Raw genomic sequence first — 27,938 nt, forward strand, 5'->3', positions numbered from 1 at the left:
TCCAGTGGATTCTTGGAAGAGAGCATTTTTATTCAATTGCTGTACACAACAGACATAGAAATATGTAGCAAATATAGTCTCTATGGCGACAGCAGCAGCAGCAGCACATGTACAAAAATACACTTTGATTTTATTACATAGCAAAGATCACATTTATATTCATCATATATATATTTCTGTATCATAAATAAGAATAACTTTACAATATGGGATGTGGGGGAGGGGGGGTAGTCATACAATTTAAAAGAAGATTTAATTCTTTATACATGATGGTACAATGGAAAATTCCTCCAGGAAGTGTTGTTTCAATGCCCGAATTAGGACATAGAAAAGAACTCACTGAGAAGCATCGGCATGAAGTTCTACTCATAAATACGTACCAGCCTGCTTGATTTAATAATTCAAAAAACATTTTTTATGCTCTGACAAGACAAATCTGGGACATTTCGGAGAATATTTTGGCAACTATATGCTCTTATTTTGTGGTATACACTTACAAATGGCACCCGAGAAGTGCGCCTCAACTCACAGACCAAACACGTACGTAGTCTTATCCAATGTGTTAAATGCTCTTAATTTGGTGGGATGTGAATGCAGATGGAAGTGCATCTGGACCCGCTACCTTCTCGAGATTGCGCCTCATTTGTTACTTTGGAGTGAATTCTTTTCATTATTTTGAAATTTGTTAATGGGCCAATGTGCAAGTTGCCTTTCTTACGCTCTTATTTTGATGGGATGTGAATGTGAATGCTCTTAATTTTATCCGAATGCTAATGGAACCTGGGAGTTCCCTCTTTACCGGCTACCTCACACTTATGGCAGATCTTTGTCATTTTGGAATGAACCCAACTCTCATTTTGGCGGTGATCAGGAAGTGCACCCACATAGCGCATCTGTACCTGCTGTAACTTTGGAGTGAATGTTCCAATGAATGTATTTAACATCATCAAATTTGAATTTAAAAAAATGTACAGGTTGCCTTGCTCATGCCCTCAATTTGGCGGGATAGGAATGTAAATGCACCCAGGAAGTGAATGCATGTCGTATCTGCGATGTTACACATATGGTGCCGCTTTTTGCCCCTTTAAGTTTTTTTGTCTTTAAATTTTTTTTTTTAAATAAGCCAAAGTGCAAGGCTGCCTCTCTCATGCTCTTAATTTGGCAGGATGTCAATGAAAATTATTTTGCCTTAATGCAAATAGAACCGTGGAAGTGCATTTATCCCTGCTTCTTTACTCATACTTTGCCTCTTTTTGTTACTTGTATTCATTTCAACAAAACCAAAACCACATCTTATTTTGCCGGTAAGCAGGAAGTGCATGTGTACCTTTTTAAAAATATATGAAATCTCCCACCCTGGTACCGTTAGCGCCGCGCAGACAACGTGTTACTAAAAAGTGGGTATGTACAAAAGTTGGTAGTTACACGTACGACTCTTCGGCGAAGAAGAGCTGGTCGAAATCGTCCAATCGCGGCTCACTGCACTGCCGACTCCGCCACTCCTTCTTGGCCTGGGCAACGGCCAGCGCCACTTCTTGGCTTCGCCGCGCGCAACCCGCCGCGTCTCCCGTGGCGGAAAAGTAGTCCTTCACGGTGCGGTCGGCAGAGGGTGACAGGGGCTCCACATCCGACACCCTCAGACGGGGCCGGGGCCTGTCCAGGGTTGCCGTTTTGGAGGGGTGGCAGGTGGGCTCGGAACGGCGGCGGGGGAGAGTCCGGCTCTGGACAGGAGGCGTCAGAGAGTTGGCGTTCTGGCGTTTTAGTATGAGAGTGGTGGCACTTTGTCCGTAGAAGACGCCCATTGGGGGCTGGGCAGCGTCTGGTCCAGCGGGGGACGTGTTGTGGAGGAGCCGAAACTCTCGCACCGTCAGGGCTTTGTCCGCCCCCTTGTAGAAGGGTGAGGTGTGCTGTAGTTGAAGGAGCGCCTGCTGGTAGGATGGAGGACTGCTGGATCGCCGGTTGGGCGTCCCGGTTTGGGTCCCGGCAGGTGGCGGCGAGTCCTCCCTTGCATGTCCGTTAAGCGGCTGCTTCAGGGACAGGCGGCGGTCCTTCTTCAGCCACATATTGGGGTGGGCGCCGTGGCCGGGCCGGGCATCCTTCTGTGGCGGAGAGCAGCGCGGGGACCGGACGGGGGCGTCCCCTGTCGGGACGGCGCCATAATCGGTAGAGTACTGCGAGAACGCGGAATCTAAGGAGCTGAGCGAGGAACCGGTGGGGGATGTGGCTGGCGAGGAGAGGCTCGAGCAGCTGGCGTCGAGACGCAGCGGAGGCGGGGGCGCGTGCTTGCTCTTCCGCCGCCCACCATTCTGGTCCCGCTCCGAGTTCAGGTGGAGCCCATTCAGCTCCTTCTCCAGGAACTCGTCCTCTTCTTCCTCGCCCTCCATGGCGGCATCATAGCTGGCCTTGCGCAGCGGGAGGCGCCCCCCGGCGAGTGCGGCCAAGGCGGGCTCCGAGCTCCGCCTCAGCCTCCGGCCGGCGCCCTGCGAGGATGCGCCGTTGGTGTGGCGGACGCGGGGTTGGCGCGTGGCGGGGCTGAAGCGGCGGGGCCTGGCCAGCGGCGGCAGCTGGAGCAGGAGGTCGGCGCCGTGGCCCTCGGCGTCGGGTTCGCAGTCGCTGAGCGTGAGAACAGAGTCGCAGCTGCGGCTGTCCGGCTTGTCGCGTTTATCGCGCAGTGGCAGCTGGTCCTGGCACGGCGACTCGGGCTCGTCGTTCAGCTCGTTCTCCAGGCTGTCGTAGGACGAGTCGTTCATTTGGAATGACGACGCATCTGGAAGGAGCGGCCACGCACAATGTGTCAATGTACAAACAGCACATGCAATCCCTTACACAGCTGAAACCCAAATGTCTTCAGCGTCCAACAAAAAACAAAGGAATTGACCTTACTGTTCCAATAGTACTGTATCGTTTGGAGTTAGATTCTTTTCGTTTTTTTTAATCTGTGCACATTCGAAGCGTTCGACGACAAGATTTCGTTCCGTATTTGTGTAGGACCAAAACATAAACATTCGTTCTCTCACCAGAGCCGTGCTCGCTGCTGCCGCCCTGCGGGCTGAATGCGGAAAACAAGGAGGTGACGTCATCGCCCAGCATTGCGGTGCAGTTCTCGATGAGGAAGCGCACCAACTCACACACCTAGGGCGGGAAAAACGGTGTCAAACTTGACATTTGATTGTTATTTTTTTTTAAATTGATTAAAAACTACGATAAAGAGTACGGGCGGCTGTTGTCACGTGTAGGACATAGAATAAAATACTTTGCCTTCGCTCGGTTTTGTGTGAAAGGCCAACAAAGTGCGGGACCATCAGTTAAATGTCGATTTAGTGGTACCGCTGTGTAAAAAAAAAATTTTTTTTGTTGTATTGCAGTGTTAGAGCTGAAGTTCTCTGTGAAAGGCAGAGGTGAAAAATTCTTGCTTTTTGATGTGCTAATTGTGTGGGATTGCTGCATGAAAGAGGCTACCATTCCTTGGCTGGGCTCTGTGTGAAAGGCGGCGGAAGTGGCGGATTTTCTGTCATGGCCCAAATTAGCGAAATCTCTGTATGAAAAAGGCCCCAGTTGTGTTCGCCAAGTCGTTTGTCTGTCAGTTTTCTACGGGATGCTATGTTGTGACATTTGCCGGCTTCTTTTGTCACAGATAAATACTGAAAGTTTTAGCTGTTGGATGCCAATATTGCAGTATGATTGCATGAAAGATTCTGTTTTCTTCCTCTACAAACACGTTTTAGTCATCAGACAACACTAGTGGAGTGTTTGCTCACACGAGCCGTGTTTATTGGAGGAATTCCTGACCTAAATAACTCCCCCCACCCCCCTTCGATATCGGCACAGCTGTCCAAACGTTTTCTCACATATTTTCATTCGGACAATTTCCACCTTTTCAACGCCTACGCTCACATTCCGAGCAGACCCTGTAAACACCCCCCACCCCCTGATCCCACCCCCATCATACCTCATCATTTTGGCAGATAATCTGGGCTAAAATTGCAATTTTTCTTCACTTTGCCCGGTTTCCATGTTTTTATTTTCACCAAATTCTTCCTTGACATAAATTGGACAGTAGTTGTGGTAGTTAGTGCATCCGGAAAGTATTCGCAGTGCTTTACTTTTTCTACGGCTTTTTACAGCCTTGTTCCAAAATGGAATACATTCATCTTAGCCTGAAACTTTAACAGAAAACATCCCATATTGTCCTCACAAACACTGTGGGACGTCATATTGATAGGTGCGTGCCTTGCTAAATCTTATCAAATCAACTGAATCGACCTCAGTCAGTTACACGTGGAGAACCATGTTGGTAGCCTTGAAAATCAGACATTGCTTTTGAATTGTGGTTCGAGGTAATTGCTGAAAACCCTACGAAATAAGTCGTCTCTGTGCCGTTTAGTGATATGGTGTGTACCACACTAAACACGGACCACAGGAAACGGAGATTAGCAAGAAAATTGTGGACAAGTAGATTAAAGGTAAAGGAAATAAAACGAGCCAAACAGCTTGATGTTCATGTGACTACAGTTGCACTCATCATTCTGAAATTTAAGATCCGGGAACCGAGGCAACCTCCATGGATGTGGCTGAATGAGGCAAATTGCATTTCTTCTGGGGGGTTTTTTCTTCACTTTTTAAGAAATCCTTTTTTTCTTAGTGTAGCATTTTGAGGTAACAAATGAAATGCGGAAAAAGCCATTCACTGTACATGCTCTAATATTTGCTGACTACTATTTTCCATGACTACTGAATTTAAATAGAATTTGTTGTTGAACAGAATATACTCATAGCAGACTGTGAATTGAATTTCCCCCTTGAGGTATTATAATGAGTACCGGTATCCTAAATAATGGCCCACCGAAGGGAAGCGTAAGTATAATATGAAAATGAGTACGTTGAAAGCAAGCAACTAGAATGTCTTCCAAGTATAAGTAGAGAGGAAGAGGCTAGTGGATGTTTACACAAGCAAGTTCGCCTCGCTGACGCCATGGAAACGCAAGGCGCTTTCTGTTTGTTTGAGTCCAGATGTTGTGGCTTAGTGTGTCTGGATGCTGTTTGCCGCTGCGTGTAAACAGCCAGCCTGCGTTCTGATGTCACCTTTATGTCCGTTTTTTTTTTTAACAAAGGAAAAAAGTTGTTTTGGATGAGAAGGAGCGAGATCCAGGAATCCACATTCCCAACTGTGGTTTTGGATGCAGTCCACTGAGTTCTTTGCAAATGTGGTTCCAATATGCTAGCAGTGTGGAGTGTATATCATCATCATGTCATCCTCCTAATCCTCCTCTTCTCCTTAGTGTTATTAAAAAAACAACAAAAAAGATGAAGCCGTAACACCCTCCTATGTGATCACAACAAATCGATTTTTGTCTTTTTAAACAGCTACGAAACGCAGCATTTGCGGCAATATGCTGCTTAAAGTCCTACGTCGTCTGTTGATTGGTTCTTTGTCATTGAGCAATAAGAAGACAGTGCCCTCCTACTTATGATGAGACTGGACGTGGCGCACGCAATCACAGCGTGGTGTACAGTATTTAAAAAATGACTTGAAATGGGGGAAATATTGTAAAGTGTGCGTAGCATTTCAACTCATGCTACTCGTGCTAGCTGCAAACATAGCAGCTAATTAGCAAATGGGTGTCATTAAACAATTTGTTTTCTCAAGTTCTTTTTTTATCTGGTAGTCCGACAGTGCAACCGTCGTGAATGACAAAAATGTCGTCGAATTAAACAAAGCCATAAGATTTCCCATTTCACACCCTCCCCTATAATATTGCAAACTGTCTCCTGTTCTGTGATTAGCAACGCACAGAGCATCAAATGAGATGAAGCGGAGCAACAACACATTTCTTTGGCCTTTTGCAGAGCTACTCTTTTAGCATTTGAAGCTGTTAAAAGTTAATTGGAGACAACAGTGTGGTCATGTGACTCCGGTCCACAGACCTCGGCGGAGATGCGCCTCAGTCAGACTTGGCTATAAACTCAGACCCCGTGAGGGGAAATGTTGAAAGCAGAGTGTTTGCCAAAGAGATATTTGTGGTTACTGAGGTTATTTTTGCTGACACATCACTTTTTTTCCCATCTTCTTAGATGGCTGTCCACAGACACCAGCATACGCTGGAAAAGCAAACTAATGTAATTCCATATTAATAACATACTGTCGTAAGAGACTTGTTGACAGTGAGTGCGAATGTTAGTGCCTTAGCATTCCATGATATTTTGAATTTGCACTTTAAGAAACAATGTTGTTTAGTGCTATCATAGCTTTTAGCCTCACCAAATGTTATTTTTACCCATGTCAAGGAATTTAGCTGTTGTGTTGTTGCAATGCTTGAAGTAATTTGAACTCCGTTGTTGGTGTTAGCATTTTAGCTAAGCTTCTAGCATCATCAACTGTTACCAGATAATGCCAAATCATTCATTTTAAGGTCTATTGTTGTTGATGCTGCATGCTAATGCATTGTCAATGCTAGATGCTAATGCATGATAGCATGCCATAAGCATTGGGGTAATATAATGAGAAATTGTAAGTGCTGTCTTAGCTTTTAGCCTCCTCAGATGCTAACAGATTAGCCTTGTGAAAGAAGGAAGCTGCTGTGTTGTTGCGAGTCTTGATGTCATTTGGTAAGACTCCATTTTTGATGATGTTGATGGCTAATGTTAGTATGTCAGGCTAATTGCGATGATCAAATGCTAGGTGCCAATGTGCTGGATCTCTGTCAAAGTACAGTAAGAAGCAATATGAGTGTGTCACAAACAATATTAGCTTAGCATTTAGCCTCCTTGAATGCCAACCGAGTCGGTTCACTCACCTTCTTGGCACCCTCCCCTTCCATCTCGGGGGTTCCAGGTGTGGTGGCCCAAAGCATACTGGGAGCAATGCAGACGGACAGATTGAAGGCATTCATCTGGTTGTCGTGGGCGAAGCTTTGAATGCGGTACAGCACAGCAGCCACGTGGCGCAGCAACAGAAAATTCTCAGCAGGCAGCAGACGCAGTAATCTACAAAATGGCCAGTAAACGTCATTTCTGTTGAGTAAGGGGGAAACCCAACTAGCTCCTGGCTAATTTTGCTACCTGTGAACTTTGTCGGTCACGTCATCGCTTCCCTCACTCTCCATGGCCGCAGTCCACTGGCCGTAGAGGTCTGAGCAAAGCAGACTGCCTGGGATGCTGCGAAGGAAGTCCTGCCATGAAAAACAAAAAACATTTCCAGTTATCTATTTTGATTTTTTTTGGGATGATTTATATTTTGTATGGTGGACAGTGAGGCTCAAGAGGAATTATAAAAACTTCACATCAGGAAATGCTACTAAAACAAGTGTAGTCTGTGTTTTTGTATGTGTGGTTACCTTGAGGACGGCGGCGACGACAAACACGGACTGGCGCGCAATCTCGCCATCGTCTGTCCCGGCGTCTAGTCGCTCACGCAGCTCCCGGCATGCCTTAGCCCCCGCCGAGCGCCGGAAGACGCCACGGGTGAACGGACCCTCCACGTACAGGAACACTAGCATGTCCTGAACCAAGACAATTGTTTGCTATTATTAACATGTTTGCAGCTTAGCGTCAGGTTCGCACTTTTAGCTAACAAGATTGTACCGTGATTTCATTTTATTCCAAATAGTACCTGACTATTAATCTGCTTTAGCACTTTATCTACACTGGTTGCTAGTTTACTGTGTGTTAGCATACCGACTTTTAGCATTATGGCAGACAATCGATCTGGGTAGGCTGCAGGTGTATAGCTGTTGTTCATTTAAGCGCACAATATTCCCGATTCAATTGTGTGGATAACAAGCAGACAGTTTTTATGCTAGCTGTTAGCATTTCCATTTTGTTGACCGCACTGCGCTCACCATGACTGGTTTGGGCAGGCCACTGTTCGCCGAGCAGACGGAGGCAAGCGGCCGCCCGAAGAGGTGCCCCGGGGTGGGGCCGGGCGAGGTAGGGCTGAGTGGAGAGGCTGCATCCAGCTGGCTGCTGGAGCCCCTCCAGAAGGGCCAGTTGATCAGAGAGCGCTTACGCTTGAATGACTTTGGCTGGGCGGTGTCTGTGCAAAGGAAGAACGAGTTGATGTCAGGACAACCTTAATTTACAAATCCTGCTCGAAACCAGAATCCATACTTCAAAACCTACTGGGTAACCATTACCCTTGTTTGAAACCCTAATCCAGGCTTGCAAACAGGCTCGCAAAGTAATCCAGAACCCTAACCCTGTTTTGAAACCATAACAATCTTGAAACCCTGACTTTGGTTCAAAACCTTAGTTTCATAGCAGAAACTGTTGCTTCAAAACCGGATTCCTATAAACCATAACACAAAGTTTGAAAGCCAATTCCCGACTTCAAACTCGAGTATCAAATACTAACCTTTGCTTCAAACTTGAAAGCCCAATGCTATTGTGAAACCCCAATTCGAAACCCTAACTGTGTCTTGAAACTGTACTTTGAAACCTTAATTTGCTTTCAGTTCGCACTGCCAAGCATTGTCATGTCCATCGTGTCCGTAATGTAAGTCTCAAGGTAGTGCACAATAAAGGTGAATAGTCTTGTGTGCTATCACCTAGCCGAGCATAGCTCAGTTTAGCATAGCAATTGAATCAAGTGCTGTATTGACGACAGACAGAGAGCCATTGATGACTCATGGCTGCCATTTATGTAAAGGGCATTTGCGTAGACGTGTGTGTGTGTGTGTGTGTGTTTTCACAGCGTGGTCCTTGTTCACGTCCACAACGTCCACCTGTGTTTTGTGTGGTAAGGTATATGTTTGCATGTTTTGCAGTTTGAGTAACCACCCAGCTAACATGTATGACACACACTTTTTGATTTCATCATTCTGAGAACTCTTTGGAATGTTCGGAGTCACATGTGAGTCATCAGCTAAAAGACGCACTGAAAAATCTCAAAACTATCCTTTCAAATCGTAACCCTTGTATTGCAGCACTAACTTGAGCTGAAACCTTATTATAACCCCCCCAAACCCAAGATGTTGTTATTCTCTTTTCTGGCCCTCACTCTTTTTTTTGGGGGGGTTTTGTTTTTTGTGCGTGTGTTTCCCTGCTGTCAGCGTCCATCCTTTTTGTCTTTCCCGCGTCATGTCCCATTTCCCGTCCTATCGCTTACTCGCCGCTGCCGGCTGTTGCTTTTTCCCGCCTGGATGCTGACCTTCAAGCGTGTTATCTCGGCTCACGTTGCCATCTTCCTTTTCCCACATTCTTTGTCAGTGACTTTTTTCCCCCCTCTGGGGGTTAAAGTCAGAGGGAGAACATTCTGGCAGTGAGGTAACCCGAAGCACACATTAGTTGTCTCCTCTCTCTCGTGAGTCCCCCGCAAAGGCGGTCGCGATATCCCCGCAGTCTTCTCCAAAAACCTTCAAGTTCATGAGCTTGTTTTTGTCTCAGATATTTCACTAACTACGGTGCTTTTATTGCTCACCAGCGAGGGCGTCCGTGCTGTGCGTGACTTTGCTGGGTCTGAGTATGAAGTGACACTGCGTGTCTGGAGGCAGACATCGGTCCAATAGCTGAACCTCGGGACACTCGCAGGGATTGCTCGGATCTCCACGACCACTCCCGCCATCTCGAACATGACTCATCTTGATGCTGAAGGGGAATTCGTGGCCTGGACGAGGGAAGGATTTGAAAAATTCAATAGCGCACACTTAACGACTGGAGCGGGGATGTTTTTGAAAGACACAACAAAGCTAAAGAGGACAAAATGTCCCGGAAATGTCATAAAACAATAGGGACACTCTGAGCTCCCAGGTGAGCAAGTTGATGCGAGGACATGAATGCCTTCACAGTGAGAACAAAATCAAAGTCAGACATTTAACAAGCGGTAGTGGTCCTCACCTATCAGAGGGTACGGAGGCTCATCCTTACTGGAACTCACCCACAATCGGTGATCCTTCACGTGACCCTACAGAACAAAAATGCAGGGTCTGAAGACGGGTTTAAGGTTTCAAGTTAGCCACTCAAGACAGGCTGAGGGTTTTCAAATGATGGTCTCATTTCTGGGTAGGACTTCAGACACATGTTTGAGTTAAATTTGGGGTCTCAAAATTGAGTTTGTTTTTCAAATCTGGGTCTCAAGACAGCGTTAAGGTTTTAAGTTAGCGTCTCAAAACAGGATTAGGGTTTCAAATTATGACCATAAACAGGGTTAGAGTTTCAAGCCAGGGTTATTGTTTCAAGTTAGGGTTTTAAGTCTGCCTTAGGTTTGCAAGTTAGCGGTAGGGCTTCAAATCAGGGCCTTAAGGCAGTTAGGGTTAGAGTTTCAAGTTAAGCTTTTGGGCCAGGTTTAGGTTTCAAATGACTCTGGCATTCAAGCACGGATAGCACTTCAAGTTAGGTCTGAAATGGGGTTCAAAGCGTAGGGTTTCATACCAGTGTTCGGGTTTCAAATAGTGGTCGGGGTTTCAAGTTAGAATTTTTTGCATGAGTGGTGGTTTCAAACCTTGGCGAGTGTCTCAAGCTAAGCTTCGGGTTTCAAGTTCAGCTTTCAAATGAGGGTTTCAGGCAGTAATCCAACTTTTGACTTTCGGGTTCAAGTTTCAAGTCAGGGTTTGGAAGCAGTACTCACAGCTATCCCGAACTGCATGAGTGCCATGCTGATGACTTCGTTGGTGTTGTCTGTGTTATTGACCGCCAGCGTTTTGGCCTAAACACACACACACACACACACACAAACACATACAATTGCGCTCTTTTATATAACCGCCAAATTCCTCCTCATAATTATTTTAATCATAAGATGAAGAATCTTACATAAGCGCAGTTTCCGATATCCTTGGCAAATATCTTGAGTGGAACCGACTTCGGGTCATCCTTCTCTTTTCCCTCCTCGATGCGACTGACACGCAAAGACAAAGAGAGAGAAATCAAAGAGTTATTCTTGTCATCAACGTCCATGATTGCTTTGATTTTTTTTTTTTAAATAAATGAGTAATAACTCAATTGTAACAAATCAAAATCAACTAAAACAAATACAAAAAAAACCCGAATAAGAACTTACAGTAAAATAAATTGAGTATAAAAATGAAAAAGTCATGAAAACAAATGTAAATAAATCAATAATAAATCTAAATAATTATAAATTAAATTAACAAATAGATAAAACAATGAAAAAAGAAATTAAATAGAACTAATAAAAAGAACCAAAATACATAAATAAGAGCATTTAAAAGGAAAATTATTTCATAACAAATAAGTACAAAAAATAAAAACTAGAACCATTTATCAGCCAGCTGATTTAATAAGCCAAGTCCTGCTCTTTTAAATTAATTTTTCTTGCCTTATTGTTTATTTTGACATATCAACAAATTAAAACAGAAGACAAAAACAATCAACCCCTACAAAAAAAAGAAAAACAAAATCATTAAAAAAAAACAAAAAAAAAACCCTGGATGATTTTTGCCGATTTTTCCCTCTGTTGTAAAGTCAAACAAATACTAAAGGGCAATGTGCCAAATGTTCTACCTATAATTCATATTATTGCAAGTGTTGAGAGCAAAAAAAAAAAAAAAAGACTTAATTAATCAAGGATCAGAATTGCATTCATTGTATGCATTTACCTTCTACAATTGAACACGAAATTCTGCTTTACCTTTTGATGAGCGCCAGCCACTTCTCCTTCTGCTCCTCGGAGCTGCGCAGGAGAGTCGAAAAAATAAATAGAATAAAAATCCGTGCACGTTACATTCATGCGAGTATTGACGACGAGAGGGAGCTTCTCTGGAAAAAGATGCGATTGGGTTATGCAACAGTCAATTCCCGTGGTGCTGAAACTACAAGCGGATTCCCGCTGAGGGGGAATGTGAAATTATTACATCACGTCACGGCTGCCTGCAATGAGGTAAATTGTGTCAACACACTGCTGCGTGTGTGTGTGTGTGTGTGTGTGCGTTTGTATACGTACGTGCGTGCGTGCGTGCCTGATGTTAGCCTGTCAGAGTGCGGTTTAGTTGAGGAGCGTTAGGAATGGTGCACCGCCCTTGAGGGGCTGGGCACTGTGTTTATATATATTTTGAGGTTTCCATCTTCAAGCTATGTAATGTACTTTACAGCCACCTTGTGCAACAGAAATAAACACGACGACTAAAAAGGATTCCAAAAGTCAAAAAGTATGGTCAACCACACGTTCCTCACATCGCCGGCCGTTCGCCGTCCAATCTTTCGGCGATTCACAGTCGTGTGCACTTGACAAATCTGTGCTCGGCCACCGTGCACAATCGAAATGGAGAGAATGCCGATCGCAGTAGCACAGTGATCTGATGTGTACCTGAAGGTGGCCACGCTGTTGCAGGTGGGCCATCCCAGGACAAAGCTTCTCTCCGGGATGGTGCTGCCCTCGCACACCTCCTCCACGCAGCCTGCCATCCACATCTCGCAGGCACGCACCCGTGCCTTCTCTTTGAAGTGAGAGGGAGACCTGCAGTGGAGGAAGTGATAGCGTGTTATCTTTTTTTTTTTCTTTATGCTTTCATATATGCTTATTATACTGCAATGGTGAAAGCACCCGCAGGCAACCATATATGGCCCACGTACTGTTAAAATTGGGTGAAATACATTTTCTGTAATACATCTATTTATTCATAGCTCCATTTTATTATGAGAGAAAATAGTTGACTATAATTACATATTTATATATTTATTCATTGACAAGAAATCATTGTAGTTGATATTTTTATCAATTATTAATTTTGGCATTCATTAGCACATTACAATTAATCTTTAATTAATACAAAAATCACCGAATATTCCTAACACTTAACTTCTATTGCTGTGGCTGCTATTTCGTGTATTTAATTTCTAAATATTCACATTTTTAACCCTCATGCCCTGCAGGTTCATATTTCTTAAATTTTTTTAATTTTATTTTTTTAATGATTTGGACAGTGTCAGTCTTGCCCAGAAAGGCATCTGTAAAATAGATGCGTTGCCTGTGATATTATGGTTGGCATGTAAATGAAAAGCACACACAAATCTAAGGTGTTAACTTCTGAGGAGTTCCACAAGGAACTTGTTTGGATACCTTTGACCTGTTTCCCCCAAATATGTATTTCTCATTTGTGTGTTTGATAGCTTTTGTTCACATGGAAAATGTTTGCAAAGAGGTTTCTCCAAGAGACATTTAAATTGACCAATCAGACCGCACAGGTGGTTTTAAAGACTGAGAAAAACCAAGCATGTGTGAAGCCTTAAAACAACCCCATGCTAATGAATGATTGTGCGCCATTTACAAACAGGCATGTTCACCAAAAAGTTCATTTCAGCCATCGCCGCGATTACAGAGGCGGACCTTTCAAACGTGGCCCATGTACGTCAATGCACGGCAGCCGTTTTGTCAAACATTCCTCCCAGTTGGCCCACGTTCAGTTCAGCCACCGTGTAATAAAGACAATTATAGCCGAGGGGTCAGCTCGGACTGGAACCGACCACAAAGGTCCTGCTGTGTCTGCACACTGTCCGTGTGTGTGTGCATGCGTGCAGGCGCGCGCGTGCGTGTGCACGCATGTGTGTTAAATACGGACGTGCTCTTTAAGTTTCTATTTTGGTGCACCGGTCTGGGTGGGGAGCCCTCGCGCTGGGCTTTGATCCCCGCCGGGCTTCATATGGATTTAATTGGCCGGAAAATAATTACACGTTTAGCAGAGGGAGGCCTAGCCAAGAGTTGGGGAGGTTAGAAGAGTTCAAGAGGGAGGAGAAGGGGAAAAGACGAGGTAACGGCCAAAAAGAGACCGGCTCGGGGGCGGAAAGTGGGGAGTGAAAGCGAGTGGGTTAAAAGGTTAGGGGCGCAGGAGGGAAGGAGGAAAAGGGGAAGTTGGGAAGGTAAAATGGGAGAGGGAGAGGTAGAGAGGGTCACAGGTAAGAACGTTTTCGGGAGGTATTAGGGTTGAGGGGCATGGGAGCTTAAAAGTTGAGGATGTAGGTGGTAGGTAAGGTAAGTAGTAAAAGGAAGGAGGTAAGGTGGCTGCGCGGGATCGAGGTAAGGAAGGAGTGTATGAGGGAGATAAGGAGATGGTGGGGTAAGGATGTACTGCATGTTTTTCAGAATTGAAGAAGGTAGGGTGGTGAGATGGTAGGCTTTTAGGGATGTTAGGACGTAGGCTTGTAGGGTCGATGAGAGGGAAGAAACTGGAGGTGAGGATGTAGGATGTGGAGGTAGTAATAAGAAAAGTGAGAAATGGAGATATGTTGGTCGAGTGTTGCAAAGTTAAGGAGATACTGCGGTAAGGATGTCAAAAAGGAATGGAAGCAAGGAGGTGGGGCGTGAGCATGTAAGGCTGGATGCCATTACTGCAGGAAGTAAGGAAGGAAGTCAGTGTGGAGAGGAGGGGGGTGAGGGGTAGAGACGGGCGTAAGGCAGTAGCATATGACGCGAGGACTGACTTGGTCTTGGCGACGATGAGCGTGTCGGTGAAAAGGAAGAGATGTCTGTCCTGGGTCTGCAGGCCCGTCTTCATCTGGACTTGAACGTGACCCACGAACGCTTGGCCCGGACTCTCGCTCAGGAAACTCTGGACCAGACCACAAGACTCTGGACTCGCCGGAGTCAGGCAGCTCTCCCTGAAAGCAAAACGACCGCCATCACGCGTCTTGTCCTCGTTCGTCTTTATTCTGATTGGCGAAAAAGTGGTTGTCGTGACAACCGAGTCAGGAAGTGGTTGGAGAGCTCTTGGAGAGCTTTCCTGTTTGGACAAATAATGTCAGCTTTATCTGCATCTCCTCCGTGTTTACAAACACACGGCGGACCCTCGCACGAACATGTAAGCCGGACCCACCTCAAGCCGCACGCTAACACTTAAGCATGATCACATTTGGGGCCGATCTGGTGTTTTTCTTTGCCTGTGCGCTGCGCCCGATGTCATCACTTCTGCTCCTAGTGTATGAGCCAATCGGCTCTCTCCAACCATTCGGGTGTCCTGTGGTCTTGTCGGTGTGTTTGGACTTGTTTCTGTTTATTCTTCACATACATTCCACAATTTTACATTACTCCGCTCGGAGGGAGGTGTTCATTTCACTTGTCGTTCCCACAGCCTCGATACTGACTGAGGAGGTGCGCAAAACTGTTTATTGATCATTTTTTGTTTTGTTTTTGCAAACAAATTTTTATGTTTGGGCATTAAATGAGTTCAACGCTACGGGATCACGCTGTCACATGATGTCGCCTTACAGCGTTACACCACGCTCTGTCATATGACAGCATTTTAGTACAATGTCGACTTACGACGTTACGCGAACGCTATCGTGCTGTTTTGCCACAAAGTCACACAACATGACGCGGTGATGTCACGCGACGGCAACTTTGTGTAGTCACTCTGCAGCATCGCACCAGTAACCTTCTCGAGAGTGAAATCAAACCCAGAGAAGCTACAACATTTCCAGAAACGGTGTCTTGTCTTCCTGGAAACTAAAGGGCATCAGTCAACACGGTCGGTATTCAGCGTGCGTCCCGCCTCGCTGAATGCCGGATGGACCTCCTCTTTTCGGGCATGATGGATGCGCCGCCAATGGCCGCATTGTCACGCTCAGGATGTTGATTAATGGTGCCAGTAAACACAGACGCACAACACGGCATACTAATCACCACTCGCCTGGCTTGGTGGCCATCTCATTCAAGTTTTTGAAAATTCAGCCCCTGAAACCTGTGTCCCTTGGCAACATGAAAAGTGCTAGGCATGTCTATCATGAGTAGATCCGCAAAAAAAGTCTCCAGAACTCTGCCAATTTGCTTTGCGGCGACCATTTTCGGGTCATTCAAGCCACTCGCAACCAAAGTTGAAGCACATATACGCGACGGATGGACAACACCCAATTGCGGAACATTTCATTTTTTTGTGGTGACAAAGTTTGACTCTCCTAACATTGAAAAAGCACAACTTCGCAGTGATTGTTTGATTGACAGGCAGCCACAGGAAGTTGACCATTCTCACTCTTTCTCATGTCTTGCCGCCCGTGTGACTCACATCCCCATCTGGGCTGACATACACCCAGACTGAGGTCTGAATGCTGAAACTTCCTTTTTTTTTTCTTTTAAAGACATTCAAAAAGCACTGTCAAAATGTAGATGAAGTACGTGCATGTTTGTGTGTGAGTGAGTCGGCAGGGTGTGTGTGTGATTTCAGCTGCTAAGTTAAAATCCAGCAGCTGTGTTCGGGGGCTCGAGATGGGAAAGCCAGGCCGACAGGAAGTGACCTCACTGCATTATTGAATTTCACTTTCAACAATGTCAGAATGTCATGTTGCCTTTTGGAAAACAAGTTGCTAGGTTATGGTGACACACACACTCCGGTACTTTCCTTCTTGCAGTGAAACAGCAGCGAGCAAGTATGGAGTCATGTGACTGGACGAATGTGTGAAGTCTGTTTGCATAACGACGAGCCTTTTGGAAGTGAAGTGATCACATGACTCAAGGCGTGAGCGATCATAATGTTGACATACGTGTACACTTGCACACAAAGGCACACACACGTTTGTTTATGTCAATGCACATGCACGGACATGCCTATGCAGACACAAACACACTTGTTCATGCCTGCATACACTCACACACTTGATGCCTCCACAAATACACACATGTACATAAACATACATACAGACAGTACACACACACACACACACATACACGCATGCCGTCCCTCTTTCTCCTGCTTAAAGCTGGCCGTGCATGAAAGTGGGCTGGTGCGGGCACGGCTAATTAAAGTTTCCCCCGGTGCGTTTGGCTCAGCTTATCAGGAGGAAGTTGAAGGGATTTGGGCACGAGTGCCGCGAAGAGTCTCGTATCACATAAACATGTCAATCACCCACCCCCTGTGGAGCCACAAATGAGTCACATGACCCCCCGCGGGTGCTCACCTCAGGCCTCTCACGGAACCTTCTGTTTAGAGCGTCACATATCAATTAAAAAAAAAAAAACACGACATGTTTGCACCATAATGTGTTAAGTGTTAGTAAGTGACGCTAGCTGTCTCGCGTAGGTAACTAGTATGACGACACAACTAATACTGTTTGTGTGTGTGTGTGTGTGTGTGTGTGTGTGCGTGTGTGCGTGTGCGTGCGTGCGCATACCTGGATGTGCTTCTGGACCTGGTCAGTGCTTTGCTGATGACTAATGAGGGAGCAGATTGTCTTCTCTGAGCCAGCGTCTTCATCTTCTATACACACATGCACGCGCACACACACACGCACCACACAAAACAGAAGAAAAACACAAACACGTGCAATCAGTTTTTATGTTGATCCTTATTGACACCACAGGAAATACCACCAGGAAGCCAACTTTTATTCATGTGTGTGTGCGTGTGTGTGGGTGTGTGGGTGTGTAGCTGAAAAGAGACTAGTGAGGGGAAGTGTGGCGGCTAGAAGGAAAAGAGAAGTGGCCGCAACTGGGGAGAGTAGTCTGTGGATAAAAGCAATGAAACACATTCCGTCAATAGACTTGACTCGTCGACTTCATTCTTTGGTCTTCATTTTGTTGTGCAATTTAGTGCGAAAAATGTATTGAAATTGTTATTCGTTGATTCAAAAAAGTACACTTGCTCACCAAAGCTTAGGAGATGTATGAATTAATCATGTTCTCGCCGGGCCTGCGTGGGTTTTCTCCGGGTAAGGGTTGTAATGTATTTGTTTGAGAGTGCAATGCTTGAATGCAAGAAATTGGACTTAGGCACAGAAAATCCAAAATACGTACATACCTTTGCACGTATCTACAGAGGACCTCCCCATCAACATTAGGCAAACCCCCTCTCTTTTTATTCTTTGGCACTGTTTTTTAGTGTTTTATTGTGTGTATTGTTTTTATGTTATTCATTTGTTGTTTTAACTGTCTCTTATTATACTGAATATACAGCGCTTTATGTGCAGCTATGGTGCTTTTTAAAGCGCTCTATGAAAAAAGTTGAGTGGATTACAGGTAGCTGTCACCTAGCGCTGACGCTAACAGGCGGCCTGGCCCGCCCGTCATTCCAACGTGAGTGGCCCGTGACCAAAATGCAGATAAAAGTCGGCATGTGGAAAATCAACATTCGTGAGCACTTTGGTGGCCCCGAGCGCAATCTACTAATGACTGCAAAAAGATCGCCATGCTGCAGCTAGTCTCAAAAAAAAAAAAGAGAAGAAAAGAAAAAACATCAACACACATTTGAGACGCCTTCGCCGATGTGAACTGCAATGTTACATGCGTCAAATAGCAAAACCATGCGCTTACTCAGCGATGTCCCACTAAATGATGGCATGATTTTGTTTGTATGTTGTATGTAAGGCCAAAAAAAGTGCAATATTTGGACACAAAATTGCAAATGCAAGTTGAGCATAAAAATGTTTTTTTTTGGCACAAAAATACAAACACAATACGTCCTGTGACAAATATCATACATTCCGCCAGGAAAATAGCAACAGTTAGCCATTAAAACCATTCTTTTGATCACACAAAGCCAGTGAAAATGCCTCAGATGGTGCTTCAACAGTATGGTATGATGGTTCTTTCAAACAATATATTTGCTCACTCAAGTACAATATTTTGACCAAGTTCAAGAGGAGTTAAGATTTTGTTTTTATGCCAGTGACCTCATTACGTGAATATCAAAAGGACAAGGTTTTTTTTGTTTGGCTCTGATCAATCAATTGCCTTTTAAGTCAAAACAGAGCATTCAATGGGGAAGTAGTTTTGCTTTATTGTAGTTTTAGACATTTTTTTTCATACGAGACAATAGAGATATTTACTTAAAATAACATTTAACATTTTGTATACATGACTAAACGGTGCAAATACACTAAAGTTATAACCCCAATGAATAAATTAACTGGACCTTGTCTTTCCCTCCAATCATTTCAACTGCAGTTCCGACAAGTGCCACTTGCGGCGCTGTCTAACAGGACTGTTGACACATCACTGCACTTTGTGTGTGCATGCGTGCGTGTCTCAATGTCATATTAGGCCATGAGGATTCAATCATTGTGGCCAATTTTTAAGCATAATTGCTTAATCCACCGATTAATTAAGAAATCTATTGTTTTGTGTGTGTGCGCTTCCCGTGTGGCTAATACATCTTAATGACTATGCATGATTATGATGATGATCATGATTAGAATACACATTTTTTGCACTATAATGCTACACGTTTGTTCGTAAAACACTCACTGTATGTCACAACTCCAACAAATGTGCCCAGGAAAGTAGTAGTTCCCCAGAGAATTGTAAAATATTACGATTAAAATTACACCACAACAGTAGTGTGTGTGTGGTATAGTGTGTGTGTGTGTGTGTGTGTGTGAGTGTATATGTATATATATATATGTACAGTATATGTACTTGTATATGTATATATTTGTGCAATAGTTGAACACGATTTTTTGGGACAAATGTGCTTAAAAACTAAATTGTCAAAAATTCACAGTTGGTCAGGAATTAACGTGGTAATTCCCCCCTCAAATGCAACATTTTGATGTAAGATATTTGATCACAAAAAGATCCCATTAGGCGAATTAAATGTTGAGAAAAAGCCTCTCAGTGTCCTTAATTGGTTTGCCGTGTGCGTAAAATACGCACATCGGAAGGCACGATGTGGCAGGAATAAAAAAGGGAGCGAGAGAGAACCATGAGGAGGACCGTCTGTCTACCTTTTTATTATCCGGGAGAGGCGCGTTGTTCCCCGCCACAGAGTCGGAGTCGCTCTGGCCCACGGCGGCACCCTGCTGTTGCGGTGACATGCTTTCCATCAAGAAGCGGATCCGCCGGGCCGAGCGCACCGGGCGAATAGTAGTCCCATGACACGGCGGTCCGATAAAGTTGTTTTATCCGGCGGACCGCTGGACGCAAGCCCGAGGAGGATCCATAACGGCTGGGGTTCGCCAAGAGACGCGCCGAAAGCTGTTACGTCCGAGCGGACGCAATTTGGTCTGAGCGCCGCGAGACTCACGGACAGACCAATGGTAATACTGATTATCAAGGTAGACGGCGTTAAATAAGATTGTTCCGATTTGATACCAAAATAAAAGACCTAACGGAGCAGATTGTAAAACCGTGATTTATTTTATCAGCTCTGCCTTATTTTGATAGGTCCGCAGTTACGAAGCAAACGTGAGTGGACAGGAAATAGAATTGTTTGCTTGACCACAAGGTCTTAATTTGAAAATTTCGAAAACAAAACGCTTGAAAGACCAAATTCTAAATATTAAATTACCCTATTAAATCCAAAAAGTAATCGATATTAAATTGCTATGTTTTAAAAAATATATTTTTACAACGAAAAAATAGTCTTCTGACTTGATCACTTAATGAAATAAAAAATTGATTACATTCAAATAATTTTAAAAGTATTTTTTCCACACTAATTTGCATTATTAATGATTGATTAAGTAATATAAAATTATTACTACATGCGTATATCTAATGTATATTTAATTGTGTATTATTATTATTATTATTATTATTATTATTAACTGACTAGTTCTAAGTTAATGTTATTATGGTTTGGTTGAAATCATTTACATATTGTGTACTGAACTGTGTGAGCACACACATATTTTTCTGCCTTCTTACTACTACTGTTAGAGCGGCTAGAAAATGCTGACATTCACAGCTATTTACCATTTAAGTACCAGTTATAGTCATTTGAATTTGGGTCTTACAGCCCCTTTCTTGTAGAAAAATACCAGAAAGGCGGAAACGCCACATACTTTGAGGACAAAACAAGGTACACAAGTCGACCTGCGAAGTTCCCTACTTCCAAAGTAGTATCAGTAACATAATGTAACACCCACCACTCACTCTTCTCTCCCTCGGTTGCAATTGAACCCATCAAATTATTTGATGCCATGTTGCCGCGTGAAAGCACACAGAACGGGCAATATCCGGCCTTGAGCTGCGTTTTATGCCAATCCGCTAACAAGCCGCAATGCTCAGCAGGCATCCACCATCATATTCGAAGCAGCTCTCGGCATGTTCTGGCTCAGTTAAATGACGGTCCAGCTTAAGTTGGAACCGTTGCAGATGCTTTTCGAGGCGAGCTGTCATTTTCCCCATGTTATTTCGGACAGCAGCAGTCTGGTCCGCTTTGGTCTGTCTGGAGGATTCAGAGCAGAGCGCCAGACTGGGTCCAGGGCGTGTCGGCGTTGTGGTTGGAAAACGCCGCGTGCGATGCCTGCCTGCGCTGTTTGCTGCACGGTTTCTGCTGGCCAAAGGAGGACAACAGAGACAACTTTTCAGACTTTTCCTTTCTTTTCCGTGTCGTGTCCGTAAGGTGATGTCAGACACAAATTTTACAGCCTCCTGTAAGACAAACCAATATGCTAAGGAAATGGCACTGGTCGCAGTAGTAGCAGAAGTATTAGTAGGATGTTGTTTTAGTCGTATGTAGTAGAAGGAAGTGCTAGGGTGTACCTGTATAAATATATGCTTTTTTTTGGTTTGTCCATGTGACACAAGCTCCCACTTGCTGCTAGGCAGAGTTGACAGGGCTCACTCCCGGCTTCCCCATTGGTTCATAACACAAAATGTAATATCCCAGGCACCCCCCCTCCCCCGCCCCCAAGGCTTTGAATGACAGCCCACCGACAGACACTGACATGAACGTGCTTGAAAGAGCTTCCCAACAAAACCAACATCGCCATTTCTCTGCCACTTAGGAAAGTGCCTGAGCAAAATAGCTGTTTTTTTTTTTTGGTTTTGTTTCAGACCTTCCTGGAGAATCAGACAGACAAACAGACATGTCATGATAGTGGGGAGACACAAGACAGAGACGCAGACGTCTGAGCCTGGCCACTGTCCTCGCGCACACACACACACACACACACATACACGTATACACGCACACACGCAAACAGTGACCTGACTAATCAGATTAGTGCAGTGTGCCTGCAGAGAGTTGACATGCTGCTGATGTCCTGCCATGTGCTGTACTACTACTACTACGACTACTACCACCGTTGTTGTTGTTGTTGTGATGCCATGCAGTGATTGAGAAAACAGGGCAAATGGCCCGTTCAGTGATTTTAGCCACATTCTCTGGTTTGAATGTGTAAAGTGTCATCGGAAAACAAAGTTCAGTGGGTGAGGGACCCATGAACTGACTTTTCTGTTCCCCAGATCAATGGCACAGACGTGCCGTTTAGATGCTAAAATTGTCGCCGGAAATCAAAGACAACGCAACCAAATATTTTGTACATGTCACTTTCCAAAGAGTTTTTGGTCAAAAATAACTGTAGTCAAAAGCTGAAAAAATGTGACCGACCAACGCAGCGAGTTGGTCGGTCACATTTTTCAGCATGAGCCAAATTGAGTTCCTTTTTAATCTACCTGTAAGAAAATGAGTCACCAAGAGCTCGAGTGGGCTCACGACATTTTTGCCATTTTAAAGTGAAGTGCAGAATGTATCGAGGATATTCGTGCGGCTCATTTGACCCAACTTTCTCACTTATTTTTGCACAAAGCGATCTTGATCGACTCAGAAAATTGGGTCCTTTCGTGCAAAACCTCAGAATCCCAAAAAATAGCAGGTTAGTCCTTTTTTTTGACCCAAGTTGGGTGAGTGTCGACTGGTCTTGGAAAGTCAGTCGTGCTTTGACTTGGGCGCCAGTGTAATTGACCGTCACGTGACTAAACCCAGAAACCACGTGTGTTGCGACGTCCGTAATGCCAGCCCGAGGGCAGTTTGATGTCGACAGTTAGTATAAAACTAAAATAGCCTCAACGCCGTATTCATCAGAACACCATGCTTCGATGAGCGGGGGGTCCACGAAGGACTCAAATTGAAAGCTCAACGGAGCTCTCAAGCCCTCAGCTGGAGAATCCAGACGCGGAGCCACCAAAAGCTAATCAACACGAGATAAGCGCGCGAGTCGACTTCCGCGTGCGTGTCAGTCAGGCGTCACGTTCACAGCATCGGTCTCGTATCGCATCTGAGGGGTCAGGAGCCAAGCGGTCTGAAGGCCGCATTCCACCTCGGGAGGGGGTGCCCGGACCACCAGGTGAAACCTGCGCGGCCACGTAAGGTTAGGACTTCTCGAGGAGTTCCCACGAAATTCATGTCAGATAATAAACAAAAAGTTCAGGGGTCGCATAGAGGAAGCTTTGCATGCTGATCTTGGGATTTGGGTCGGAGGCGGGGGGACAAGGAGGGGGGTCCCTCATATTTACAAGGAGAGAAAACATGGCTTCCTCATTTAGAGGTGAAAAAAAAAAAGTAAGGAGAACAACACCGATGGCATTGCGCCAACGCACCCGCACTACCACACATCTGGATGTACGCGACGATGCGACTCTGTGTATACGTGTCTGTGTGTATGTGTGTGTGTGTGTATATGTGTGTGTCTGCATTTCCTTGTGTGTCTGTGTACATCTGTGATTGTGGGTATTTGTATGTGTGTGAGTAGGTTACGGTGTGTCATTGTGCGTGTGTCGCCACGTTTCCAACTGTAGTGCATGTGCACGCGTGTGTCTCGTCTCTGTGGTTGTCTACATGTCTGCCTGCATGTTTGTCCCCAGTGCGTGTCTGTGTCTGTGTGTGGAGGTGTGTTTTTGTTGATCCTTATGTGTGTGTGTGTGTGTGCGTGCACATTTGTCATGACAAAGTGTGAACATAAATCCCAGCGGCTGCAAACATGAGGTCAGAGAACCAAGACAATAGCTGTACCTAATGTTTTGTCCAACTTGAGAAATGGAGCCAAAGCGGCAAATATTTGTGACGGCAAAAAATGACTTTTAGCCAGCGCATGTTAGTTTTTTTTTTTTTTTGCTGTGATTTGCCTGGTTGAAGAGGCGTAAACATCACGAAGTTGCCAAAAGGAGACGGGTCCAACAGCTACACGAGCTCGGAGAATTACGGACCCACAGCGATGTGATTGTTGGCCGACAGAAGTCCAGAAATGGCATCAATCTGTCGAAGGGTCACGATGGCAGAAAAATGCCTGTTCCGTGTCAGCGGCCATGTTGCTGAGAGAAAGAGCAGCTACGCTCTGGAAATAATCTCATCGGTTCACACGTCTAGGGCCAGTTTGGAGGCTTCAGTTAACTTAAGAGGCATCTTTTGGGAATGTGGGAGGAAGCCGGATTTGGCAGAGCTCATGCAAACTCCACACAAGAAAAGCCGGCTTCAAACCCACAACCTCCAAACTGTGAAACTACAGCCACCAGAGTTGATCATTTTCAAATCTCAAACGGTGTCTGCAAATGGTTAGCAAGCACCAGAGGAAGGAATTTTTAGATTCAGTGACCTCAGCTGCGTGCCTGGATTTTTTCGGATTCTTCAAACTTTTGAAGATTCAGTGCTGCGGTCGGAGCAGCAGGGGGAGCTACTCCTCTCACCACCACTCTAAAAGTTGACCATTGCCAACAAGTGCCAAGGACCATCTCGTCAAACGCTCCACCACTACCTTACATCCTTCACTTCTTTCAACTTCCAGCTCCCCCCCGCCCTTTTGCTCCTCCCCGAATGTCCGCACCGAAGCCCCCCCCCCACCCTCCTCAGTCCACTTCTGCAGGGTCAGCCGAGCTTAATCCCCCTCGCCTCTTACAGCTGGCCTAATACCTCCTGCCGCCACCCTGACGTCTCAGACTTCCCAACCCGCAGAGTCACTACCTCCCGTCCGAAGGTGTGACGGGGGCCTGACTCTCTTTGCTATAAGTCGGTCAAGTAGAAGTCTCGACTCAGAGCCCACCCAGGGGAGAACCACCAATAATATAGGTCAGATTAATTCTTTTTTTTTTTTTTTGCTTGTTCGAAAGAAGGCTGGCAAAATGCCAGGGTCTGCTGAGTGGCAGGAGTCAAACAGGTTGAACTCAGGGACGAGGGTAAACAAAATCATCACTTTCACCCGATCGCCCGATTGATCGATTATTATGTTGATCTGTAACAGAGCCACGTTTAGACAAAGTGTTCTTCCGCCACAATGAATAAATGACCTACCTGGAGCAGGTGTCTTAAGATCTAAGACATTCACACATACAAAAAAAAAAGAGATCAGGCCGATCTTAATGGACTGTCTTTTTGTTTTGAGCTGTTACCAGCTTGCATTTGTTAGCTCCCTGTACCTTACACTCACGTTATAACACAAACACGCACACGCTCTAGAAACACTCCATCTATGAAATCAGTCATGCAAGAACAAATGCATGCCTGAATACATTGCACTTGTCTTACACACACACGCGCACACACGCACACACACACACACACGCACTCACTCAAGGCTGTGCATACATGTCTAAGTGCATACACACTACATCGTCGGTATCGCCGAGCATGTTATGACTTGGGAGAGGTAATGATATACCAGAACCGAACCAGCACTTAATGAGAGCGCCCCAGCTTCATATAATCACCACATGTGCGCGTGCGTGCTTTCATACGCTTTCATACGAGGCCGATGGCCTCACTGACCTCCTGATGCGTTTCTCTCAACCCGTGTATCACACATGACCGCCACTAGGAAGATGTCGAAAACGTGCATTCGCGGTGTTTATGCCACGTAGGCGCTGAGGCCGTACACGACTGAGATTTACAGTAAACAGTACAGTAAACATGATCGTGAGTCAAACTAGGATGGGTGCGTTTACATTTACAACTATTAGCCGTTAGCCAAACTGTGGCTAATGATGCATTCAAGACCGCTGAGAAGTGGGCGATATGCTCACGGTGCTTGTCGCTTCTGATCTCAAGAGTTTTGTGAATACAATCAAACATAAACACAAAGATGGCGGATGGCTTATTGGACGTATTTGTTTGGTTTGAGTTGAAGCACCATTTTGAAGTGCTTTTGGACATTTCCAGGGATAAAAGCCGGATTCGGATTTGATTGTTTGGGGCCAGGTTGAGAGAGTGAGAGAGAGGGAGAGTTTTGACAGGAGCTTTGAGGATCTGGTTAAGGTTGAAAGTTTGTCACTGGTATTCAGGATGGGTTGTCCTGAAAATTTAGGGCTCGGATTAAGGGCTTGGGTTTGCAGTTAAGGTTTTGGCAAATGTGTTCAGGTGACGATGGTGGTCGAAGTTTGGCGTGAAGGGGTTAGCTCAGGTTGCGGCCGCCCTTCGTGTGGTTGGTGTGCGATCCCTTCTCAGCGACTGCGAGTCAAAATGATTAATCCGGGGTTTATTCCAAACCCAGAACAGGATAAGCAGTTTGTGAAACGGACGGATCGATGTGAGCCAAATTGTCTGTCAAAACATTAAAGGGAGACATGACCCGCAGCCGGTGCGGTGGAAGTCGCTTCACACGCCGTCGACGGGCATTCCTTTATGTCTGGCGGTGACCTCACGTGGTGCCACCTGACTACTTCCTTACCGTACACTTGCACTCACACGTCTGTAATCCCACAAAAAAAAAAAAAAAAAAACATGGCCACGGACGAGAAGTAGGTCACAAAAAGAAGGAGAAGAAAAAATATTGACATCGGCATCAATCTTCATGTGATTCATAATCCTTGGAGATAATGCGCGGTTTGGATTCATCCCATCATGAATATCCTTCACTGTGACGGATTAAAAAAAAAAAAAAAGACATGCTCATCGCTGTGCTTCGAATAGGATTGACGCAGCAAATCCCAATTTGGATTGATCTGCATGTATTCCCTTTCCACTCGGCTATATGATCACATTGACGTTTAGCGAACACCACAAGTGTCGTAATAATGCTTTGGCATATCTGCGGAAATAGCTCCGACTTGATCCATACTTTCGGTGAACTGTGGAGATTTTTGCATTATTTGCAATAAAGCTTCATGTGCGGAATTGTCAAAAGAGGTTTGGCTCGCTGTCAGCATCATTCCTGCTGCTGATTTGTTGAGCTCGCATGGGAGATTTGGAGAGAATCACTCAGTCTCAAGAAGCCATTCCCAGATAGACACAAAGTCAGCCATTTTGCAATCGGGTCCCGAACCAGTTTCACTCAGCAACGTGAAATTGGGCAGCCGTGTCTAAATGGGTAGACCCACCAAAAAGTTTGAGGAGGCCATTTCTGAACAAGCACAGGAAGTCATCTTTACAGGTGAATTTCAAAAAAGGAACATTGGCCTCCATTCATTGATCTTCTACACTCATTTCTGAGTGTGTGAAACAAATGAGCGGAAACACTTTCCTGTTTTCTCCCAAATTCCCACACCCCTCGCTCCCATCATCATCATCATCATCATCACCATCATCAGCTGTCACTTCATCTTGTGCGTGAAAGCCACTCACCCTGACACTGTGAAACTCAACGCAACTTCCCGCCCGGCCCCTCGCCATCTCTGCTTGCACGTCCATGTCGGGAAAGTTCTTCTGAAGCATTCCCCCCAACCCTCCCCACCACCCCCTCCACCTCGGAAATTCACCCGAGGTCGGTCGCCCGGCTGTTCCTCTCAGGTGTAGTGGATCCTGAAGCTGTGTCGAGCCATTGAGCAAAACGGCGGGATCTTCACCAACGTGTGAAATGTTTCTCTTTACTGCCTGCTGCCCGTCTGGCTGGCTGACTAGTTGGGTATTTGGTCCTGTCCGGTCAGTCCCCCCCCCCCCCCCCAGCCCCGCGCCTCCCTCCCCACCTTACTACCTCCTCCTCCAGCTCAGTCCACACCCAGATCAGCCTGCCTTGTCCTATTGGCTGTTTAAGTGTAAAGGGGGTGAACGCGGGTGGGCTCCACAGGGGGGGTTACACAAAGGGCATATAAAAGGGAGGCTTTGGAGGCAGGGGGGGGGGGGTGCGGATCGATGCGCTCATCCATGATTGGTCGGGTAGTAGCTGCGGCAACAGTTGATCTCTTGAGGAGAAACAAATGAGATTTTTTGGAACATTTTGATTTTGTGTTGTTACTGCAATGCACCACAGTTTGATAATGGACTTTGAAGATCTTTTTTTGTTTTGTGTCGGGGTGGGGGGGGGGGGGGGGACTGGAATTAAGAGAACATAACTTTTCACCAACAGGAAGCATGGTGATGGCAGCATCATATTTTGGGGATGTCAGCTGGATTTTGGGCCTGAGTTAAGTTTTA

At 45.4% G+C, this 27,938-nt stretch overlaps 1 protein-coding gene across 2 annotated transcripts; it reads right to left on the reverse strand.

Annotated features, from left to right (window-relative positions):
• Positions 1 to 27,223, reverse strand: LOC147198535 (rho GTPase-activating protein 20-like). 2 transcript variants are annotated; one of them, XM_086124083.1, is made up of 15 exons: positions 27,150 to 27,223; positions 17,050 to 17,135; positions 14,371 to 14,547; positions 12,260 to 12,409; positions 11,585 to 11,626; positions 10,747 to 10,831; positions 10,562 to 10,639; positions 9,832 to 9,898; positions 9,416 to 9,601; positions 7,839 to 8,032; positions 7,335 to 7,499; positions 7,060 to 7,169; positions 6,795 to 6,984; positions 3,018 to 3,132; positions 1 to 2,767 (listed from the first exon to the last, which is right to left on the reverse strand). In XM_086124083.1, exons 1-15 carry the CDS (start codon positions 27,213 to 27,215, stop codon positions 1,422 to 1,424), a joined length of 3,057 nt encoding a protein of 1,018 aa, XP_085980209.1. In that variant the 5' UTR covers positions 27,216 to 27,223; the 3' UTR covers positions 1 to 1,421. The 2 variants fall into 2 exon arrangements, with proteins under 2 accessions (XP_085980209.1, XP_085980208.1); XM_086124082.1 differs by lacking the exon at positions 27,150 to 27,223 and adding an exon at positions 19,600 to 19,894.
• Between the last annotated feature and the right edge of the window lie 715 nt (positions 27,224 to 27,938).

Source organism: Hippocampus guttulatus, chromosome 11, assembly GCF_054856545.1.
Source record: "Hippocampus guttulatus isolate MCC_2025c chromosome 11, RoL_Hgut_1.0, whole genome shotgun sequence".
Lineage (NCBI taxonomy): Eukaryota > Metazoa > Chordata > Actinopteri > Syngnathiformes > Syngnathidae > Hippocampus > Hippocampus guttulatus.